The 8,539-nt window shown below is 44.7% G+C and overlaps 1 protein-coding gene across 1 annotated transcript in view; it reads right to left on the reverse strand.

Moving 5' to 3' along the window:
- The window catches only part of SVEP1 (sushi, von Willebrand factor type A, EGF and pentraxin domain containing 1), a 116,980-nt gene that overhangs the window by 23,884 nt on the left and 84,557 nt on the right, over positions 1–8,539 (reverse strand). The window contains exons 36-39 of the mRNA XM_009895879.1: positions 8,311–8,478; positions 5,783–6,455; positions 1,623–4,402; positions 178–403 (exon numbers count right to left, since the gene is read on the reverse strand). Coding sequence (XP_009894181.1) covers positions 178–403; positions 1,623–4,402; positions 5,783–6,455; positions 8,311–8,478 — 3,847 coding nt within the window. The remainder of the gene's footprint in view (positions 1–177; positions 404–1,622; positions 4,403–5,782; positions 6,456–8,310; positions 8,479–8,539) is intronic.

An 8,539-nucleotide genomic window follows, 5' to 3' on the forward strand; every position in this document is an offset into this window, starting at 1 on the left:
TGAAAGTCTATAAATGGAAAACCAATAATTGCTTTTACCAGGCAATAAGGAAGCATATTGTATCTGGCAGGATATGCTTTTAATTTTTTTGCTGTGTGCAATTAAGGGCCAAAAGCTAACAAGGGCATGAGGACGACCCAAACAAAAATAAAACAAACAGTGCAAATAATATTATACCTTGCATGTAGATCTGCTTGCTCCCACCAAAGTATAGCCTTTTACGCATGACAAAGTGATGTTTGCGTTCACAGTGAAGTTGTCCCCAAGTACGATTACATGGGTGATATTTCCTGGGAGGGGACACTTTCTGGGGCAACAGGAAATACTTTGAGGAGACCACTGTCCATTTTCCTGGCAAATGCATACATCCACCTCTGTCCCCATTGTGTAGCCTTCCAGGCATCTGCAACACAGCATGAAGACAGCACTGAGACACAGCTTGGGATGAGCTAACCCATAAATTACAAAGTTAGAAAGTGATTTTTCAGCATTAGTTGTTCAAGAGCACACCTTGAGATTTCTCTATTATTTCAAGGTAACCCTGTAAGAAGCACGCCTGGACTGAGTTTATTCTGTTGCAAGAGCTGGAAGCTTCAGACTTCACCTCCAGCTGCTTCATGCTGCCGCAGCACCACAATGGAAAGTGAGTTGGTGGCTTTAGCGCTTGGAAGGTACTGAATGCTTTAGTGCACTTCTCCTGCACTGCCCTTCCCTTTGTAAGGAGGGCCTTTGGTTAGGTAAACAGTGTGCGAGCACCAAGCAGTTCTACGATGATCTCACTTTCTTCCAGGAACAAACCAAGCCTTAGGCTGACGGCAGGCCACTTGCTTAGACATTTAAGGATGATTTGTTCTGTTCCACGTGGTGCTTCACTAAGAGCAACTCAACTGGCTTGCACAAGTGAGTTCACTTGTAGAAAGGCAGACACAAGCACCCCATTCATGTTGTTAAAGATGCATGGAAATGACTGATATTGTTAGATTAATCCACATGCAATCTCCCAATTCTGTCCCATACTATTACTTGCTTTTACTGCCAAAAACCATCTCTGCTTCTGCCAAGGAATTCCTCATCTTGGAGAAAGAGATCAGCAGTGTGCACACTTAATTAACAAAATTAACAAAAACCCCTTTCTCTCATATCTGACAAAGGAGTAACTTTGCATCAGCAACACTTGCTGACAATGCAGTGTTGCAGTACAGAAAATGGGATAAGAGAGCAAGCAACCCTTCTGTATTACAACAGGCACCTGAAGCAGGAGGAACATGGAAGTGGGGTGCCAAAAGGGGAGAAAAATTGCACACCCTGCTGACTGTTGCTGCCACCTGCTAAGAAAACCTGACTGTCCAGACCAGTGCTTCAGATGAGAACATGAATGCAAACGGGAATGGGAAATGAAAGGTGGTGGAGGAGTGCAGCCCCACAGGCTGAAATACCTTGCTGGAATTTTGACAACGGTGCAAATAACATTTCATATGTGCATGGGAACATGGGCGTTGTCAATCTGAGCATAACTTTTCTTCCAGGTCTTTTAAAAACTTGCACTAACCAAGGGTACATAAAGCTTCCATCTTTATTCCTTCAGAGATTTTATGGAAACAGAAAGGCAGCAGAATTCTTACCTGTACTGGACCTTGCTCCCATAGGTGTAAGTGTTCCCAAGAACCTCTGTATTTGGGACAGAAGGTGGTGGGCCACAACTTAACAGCTCACAGCTTGGGTATGGCTTCTTCCAGACACCTTTCTCCTTACAAGTCAGTTCTGGACTCCCTGACATGACAAAACCTGTCAAGCAGGTATAGATGATAGTGTTCTCATCTGCAGAGCTGCTCCCATTGATAAATGTGTTGGGAATGATGGGTGGAGAGCCACAGGAAATCTGCCCACAGCGAGGAAACCCAGAACTCCACTTGCCAGCTGCCTCACAGGTGACTTCAGAAGGCCCTAGCAGTTTGAAGCCCTCCAGGCATTGAAACTGGGCACTTTTCCCACAGCTGAAATCTGTACCAAGAACAATGCCATTCTGAATCTGTGGTGTAGGACATAGACAGGGTAGGCAAGATGGAAGACTTCCACTCCAGGAGCCATTGGACAAACATTGCCGCAAAGGATTGCCATGCAGCTCATAACCAGGGAAGCACACGTACTGGGCAAATTCCCCATAGGTAAAGCCTGAGCCATTCAGAAAGCCATGGGAGATGTCTTCAGGAGGTCCACAAACGACTGGCTCACAGTGTGGAGCTTCTGAATCCCAGGTACCATCACTCTGACAGGTAAGCGTAGACACTCCTTGCAGGCTATATCCTTTGTTGCAGTGATAGTGCACTTCTTTCTTAAAGCCAAAATCTGAGCCACTAGTTCTCCCATTGGGAAAAGGCAGTGGCACAGGGCAGGTCACCGCTTTGCAAACTGGAGCAATTCCACTCCAGCTTCCATTTGCAAGGCAGACTCTACTGCTGTCTCCATGTAACAGGAAACCTTCATTGCAGCTGTATTCTGTATGTCTCTGGAACGTGTATTCCTCTCCACTCACCTGACCGTTCTCCAAAACTGGTGGTGGGCTGCAGGAAACAGGAATGCAAATCGGTTCAGTGCCACCCCATTTCTGGTTCTCTTGGCATCTCCTCTCTGTGGGGCCATTTAACTGGTATCCAGGATCACACTCATAGTAAACAACACTCCCATACGTGTAGTTTTCTCCTCTTATGTTCCCATTCATAAGCTGGGTAGGTGAGTTGCATGTGATTTCTTTGCAGTAAGGAGCAGTGCTACTCCACTGTCGGCTTGGCAAACATAGTCGTGTGTCAGAACCAACAAGTGTGAACCCTGGCTTACAGGTGTACTGCACCGCGCTACCAAGTGTGTTCTCAGTGAAATGTAAAAAACCGTTCTCTGGGGGTGACAGCAAAGTGCACTCTATTGAAATGCAAGCAGGGGCAGTGCCGTTCCAAGCCCCATCTTCTTGGCAAGCTAGGACAGGGTTTCCCAGCAGCTCATAGCCAGAGTAACACGTGTATAAAATGATAGTTCCAAATAAGAAAGTGGTGAGCTGCATTGCACTGTCCTCCTTCAAGGAACTTTTGAAGTCTTTCAAATTGTCAGCCAGTAACATATGCAAAAGGGAGGGACTCTCTGTAACACTCTCCTGCTCAGAACGTCTTTCCCCATGACTCACCTGCACATACTCCCCAAAGTCAATGTGAGGAGGCAGGCCACAGTCTGTTGGGAGGCAGGTTGGTGTGGAGCTAGACCAGCCCGATTCTTCACAGGTCTGCATGGCAAGGCCAGACAGCTGGAAGCCTGGCACACAGCTGTAAATGACCATGGCCCCATAGCTATAATCTGCACCCTCCACAAAGCCATTCTCAATAGGCTGAGGGGGCTGGCAATTTATGGCTTTGCAGGAGGGAACCTCTGTACTCCACTCTCCTGTCTCCAGGCATCTCAGTCTTTCCTCTCCTTGGAGCTGGAAACCCCTGTCACAAGAATACCTAACAGTCTGCCCATAATGGAAGTTTGTGAATGAGTATTTGCCATTGAGGATCTTCTTAGGCCTTGGGCATTGAATAGGTTTGCAAGCTGGCCTTCCTCCAAGCCACTGGCCATCTTCTCCACAGAGGATAGTTGTGTTCCCCACCAGTTCGAAGCCGGGTTTACATGTATAGAGGGCTGTGCTAAGGAAGGTGAGGCCCTGCACGTCAACAATGCCATTCTGAATTTCTTCTGGCTGGGGGCACTCCACAGGAATACACTCTGGCAAAGGCAAACTCCATAAGCCATTAGCCTGGCACCTGATGGTAGACTCACCCTTCAGCAAAAACCCATCCACGCAGATGTATTTCACAGTGCTACCAAAATGAAGGGATGAAGTCAAGGGGTCACCAAAAGGGATGTATGGAGGTGCAGGACACTGTACAACCTTGCAGAAGGGAAAGGAATCATTCCACTGTTGGGAGGGCAAGCATTTCAGTACAGAGGAGCCATGCAAAACATAACCCTCCTTGCAGGAGAACTCTACAACACCGACTTGGTAAGTCACTTCCCTTAAGACCAGCTGGTTTTCTGCCAAGGGTGGTTCTGGACATTTTGTTGGCACACACTTTGGGCTTTGCTTTTTGCTCCATTTCCCAGACTTCTGACATGTCCAAGAAACATCTCCGATCAGCTCATAGCCTTCATCACAGAAAAACTCAACTTTGGAGCCCACATCAAAAGTTTCTCCCTTGGAGTACCCATGCTGTATGGGTGGTGGTTTTCCACAGCTGAGGGGAACACAGTAAGGAGGTGATTCACTGTACCATTGCCGATTGGCTTGGCAGATAAACACTGAGCTCCCAACCAGCTGGTAGCCAGACTCACACTGATAATTTGCCTGATTCTCAAAGAAGCGTCCAGTTGTTTCCTGCAAAACAGATAAGATGGGGACATGTCTGAAATGAAGATGCATGATTGCGGCAATAGGAAGCTGATTTCATTTTGTGTGTTCTCTTGGTCTAGCTTCTAGCTGAATCCCAGACAGCAGTAAAGGCTGTCTGCAAAGGAATGAATGCAAATAACTGACACAGAATATCTTGCTTCAAATGATGCACTCTGCTGTCAGGAAATCTGAGAGCACCATCAAAAGAAAACTGAAAATTCAAGGTTTAAAAGGTAAATGCCAGAAAATACTTCCTCTGCTTCCCGCCTTCCTGATCCATGAGGCCCAAAAATGTGTTTACAAGGTAGACAGAAAAGAAATGGCTCAGGAAAAGCTGCCATGAAATGGCCTATTGTTGTTATAGTTCTTTAGCTTACAGGCATATTCAAGGCTGAAGCCTTCAGATGTACTGCTACTAGGAAACGCTTATAAGTGCCCCATATGCAGGTGAAGGGTCTTGAGCAGGCTGAGCTCTGACTGAGATATTAAAAAATGTCTCTAACTGGAAGGAATATCAGGACGAGCCATCCTACCTAAGGAAGACAACACAGAGTGATACACATTAATTAGAGGATGTATCTGTGGGGTAATCTGAACAGAAATTGTTCCTATTACTGCTGGAAGCCCCCATAGGAACTGGGATGCAACTTCCTCCCAATTTTTAGCAAATGCATATTCCCTGGTACCTAGATTTAAGGAAGGAGGGGGAACGTTCAGAAGCAAAATGCTTTAAAAATTCAAAGGTGAATCTTTACAACAGTGTCTTTGATCTTCCCACAATATTACCCTTGTGCATCAAAGCACACACAGGTTAAGTAGTTCTTACAGGTTTGGGCTGCCAGAAGGAGATTTTTAACTTCAGGCATCATTGATATGTAATTTGATAAGGAAAGTGAAGTTCTGACTTCAGTAAAAAAGTGTGCTTGCATCAAAAGGAGAGAAATTATCCCAAGGTGATTTATCTATTGCAAATTAGGTATTTTTTCATAGCAGTGAAAAGACCAAAGCTTGTGAACTGGCAACAGTACTTCAAATGTCTCCAGATGGCACTGGAAAACCACCCGTAGACCAAACAATTGAAGAGTAAGACATTAAGGAAATCAATTGATTGTCATATGGCATCTTGAGTCTCCTAAAGGAAAACCCACTTTAAGATAGGAAATCCTGTGGAAGTGTCCCATGTTTTTCAGACACAATTCTGCTGAAAATCCACCTACTTTTCCCTTTGCTTATTCCATCCAGTCATGCACTTCCTCAATTTTAACAGGAGAGCAAAACAGAAGAAAGAAAACCCCAACAGCGGCAATTGTGAAGACATATTCAATTTGCTGTGGTATGACGCAGATGAGAAAACTCATTCTGTACCTTAATAAAGCCATTCTCAAGCTGCGGTGGTTCTCCACAGGACACTGGGTGGCATGTGGGCAAACTGCCACTCCAGTTGCCCGTGGCCTCACAGGTCCGCTTCTTCTCTCCCTTGATGTAGAACCCCTTGTTGCAGCTGTAAGCCACCACTGCTCCGAAGCTGTAGTTGGCCCCACTGGCATAGCCATTGCTAATGTGAGGAGGCTCTCCGCAGCGAACAGGGATGCACTGGATACTCAAAGGAGAAGGATTCCACTGTCCTCCTCGAAGGCACTCGATCTTGGCTGAAGTGTTCAGAATAAAGCCTTCCATGCACTTGAAGCTCACGATGGAGCCAGCTGCAAATCTGGCTTTACTAACGGACTCCAGAATGCTGTATGAGACAGTGGATGGCTTTTCACAGAAATCAGCTATGCAGTGGGGCATTTCCCTGCCTTCTGGAGGCACCCACTTCCCTTCTGCATTACAAAGCAGCTGAGAGTTATCTGCCAGGCTGTAGCCATCTGAGCAGAAGTAATAAGCTATATCGCCAAAGAGGCGGTGACCACTCTCTGGAGATGCATTTTCCACATGGGGTGGTTCATCACAGGATACTGCCAGGCACTGCTGGTGGCTCACACTCCACTCGCCGCTGGCTAAGCACTCTATGGCTGCAGGGCCAACTAACGTGTAGCTGTGGATAAGGAAACCACATAAAGTCAAAAAGACAAGCATTCTCAAATGCTACCTAGAGTTTCCTGAAGTCCCTGCAGTTCAATCTTGCTTGCTAGCACCCCAGAAGAACAGGATCCTTTACAAAAGCTATGATCAACTTCAAAAGGAAAATTTTAAAGCCCACATGTCCATGGGTGAGGTATTGCAATGAGGGAAATCCTAGAACACCCTGTGTATATTGCTTCTCTCATCTGTCCATCTGATTATGATTCCTGAACTTCCACTTTGGTTGAAACTACTACAACAAACGTCGTATTGTGCTGTGACAGTCTGTACAATCCTCAAAGAAACTATCCCACTGAGAAATTCTTCCCCTTTAGCGGAACTGAATGGAGAATAAAGAGATGAAAAGCCCATAAATGCCTTTTCGATTCCTCTACCACCCCTATCTATTTTCACATTTGCAAGGAATGAGAAACTCCTTAGTGAGTTACCCTGAGATGCTCTTGCCAATAATGCACATGGAAATTTTGTAACAAGTTCTTCCTAAAGCCAATAAAAAATTAATGCTGAGTTGAAAAAAAAAAAATCTTTTACAATGAAATTCTACCACATGATTGATTACCACTAGTGTAGTTGTATTTCTCTATTCTGTTTCTGGGACACAGTGATAGGGATTACGCCAGGCTGCTCATCGCTCCACTTAAAATCCTGCTGCTTAAACATGCAACTGGACAGTCACAGTACCTGTGACTATCTTCTTCCTCAGTTTTAAAATCTCTGTGGTGTACTCTCACAGAAAGGAAAGAAACAACAACTACTGCAAAGCTCCCAGTGCCTCTTTCCAGCTGCAGGCTGGAAACTGCTCGTTCAGACTTTGATGGCAACGTCTGTAAAAGCCATGTTTGAAGGATTTGTTTTCAAAGCTCCATTACTAGCCTCTAGAAAAAGAGCCTATTATGTGTCAATGTTCAATATGATCCACTCCATTCATTGTCACAGACAGCTGTGACAATGATTAAACGCTATTATCCTATCCCACTTAAAATACTTGCGCAGGAAAGAGAAGCAGCTTTTAAAATCATAATACAGTCAAGAAAACAGAATAAGGACACTTTGCTTCAATTATGTTTCAAAATTGCAAAGCCAGTTTATACGAAAAATGCCGGTTTATCAATCTACCTTTTAACACAAAGAAGGAGCATAAAATCCTCCAGTCACTTAGGGCCTGACACAGCAAAATCTCTACATACCTGCTCTGCCTTTTGCACAGAACAGTTTCAAGAAATTCAGTGGGACTGCTCACAGGCTGTAAAGATTAAGCATGTGCTAAGGTTCTTGCAGGATCAGAGTCCAGCATTACATTCATGCTTGTTATCATCAAAACGGAACCTCATATTTGATGAAATTTGGTCTGAAAAGGTCACTACATTGAGTAGATGAAAATCAAAGAAAAATAATGCACCTCAATAAATGAGGAGTCATAGTTTTAAGGAAGCAGAATTTAGAACACCAGAGCAGACAGTTCTCAAAACACACCAAACAGCTTCCTTATAGCCTGAAGAGACTTAGAGAATTCTTTATGATCAGGGCACTAGTTCTGTAGCAACTCCAAGGGACAGGGCTTCCTATTGAATTAGTCTATCATTCCCCATGACTCGTCTCCATTCTCCTCTTCCAGAGTGTATTCAGCTGCTGTGAAACTACTTTAAGAAATGCCTATGTGTCCTGTACTAACTTCACAGTCCATAAAAAATTCTCCATCATATTTAATTTCCAGAGAGTTAAGACAGAAGCAGTTATAAAGGACCTGTGAAGCAGCGCACCCATTTTACTTGTCCTGAGTATTAGTCCAGTAGTGCTAATCTACATACCCTTCCTTACACGTGTAAGAGACCGTGTTTCCAAAAGTAAAGTTGCTTCCATTGATGACTGCATCTTTGATGGCAGGAGGGGATCCACAAGAGACAACATTGCAAGCTGGAGGTGTGCTGTTCCAGTTCCCTGAAGATGCACAGACAAGTACAGAAGGCCCCTGAAGGCTGAGACACAAAGATCATTATTAAGGTTGCCATTTCATTCTGGGTGAGAAACAGAGAGGGA

This window comes from Charadrius vociferus, unplaced genomic scaffold, assembly GCF_000708025.1.
Source record: "Charadrius vociferus isolate BGI_N301 unplaced genomic scaffold, ASM70802v2 scaffold231, whole genome shotgun sequence".
Classification (NCBI taxonomy): domain Eukaryota; kingdom Metazoa; phylum Chordata; class Aves; order Charadriiformes; family Charadriidae; genus Charadrius; species Charadrius vociferus.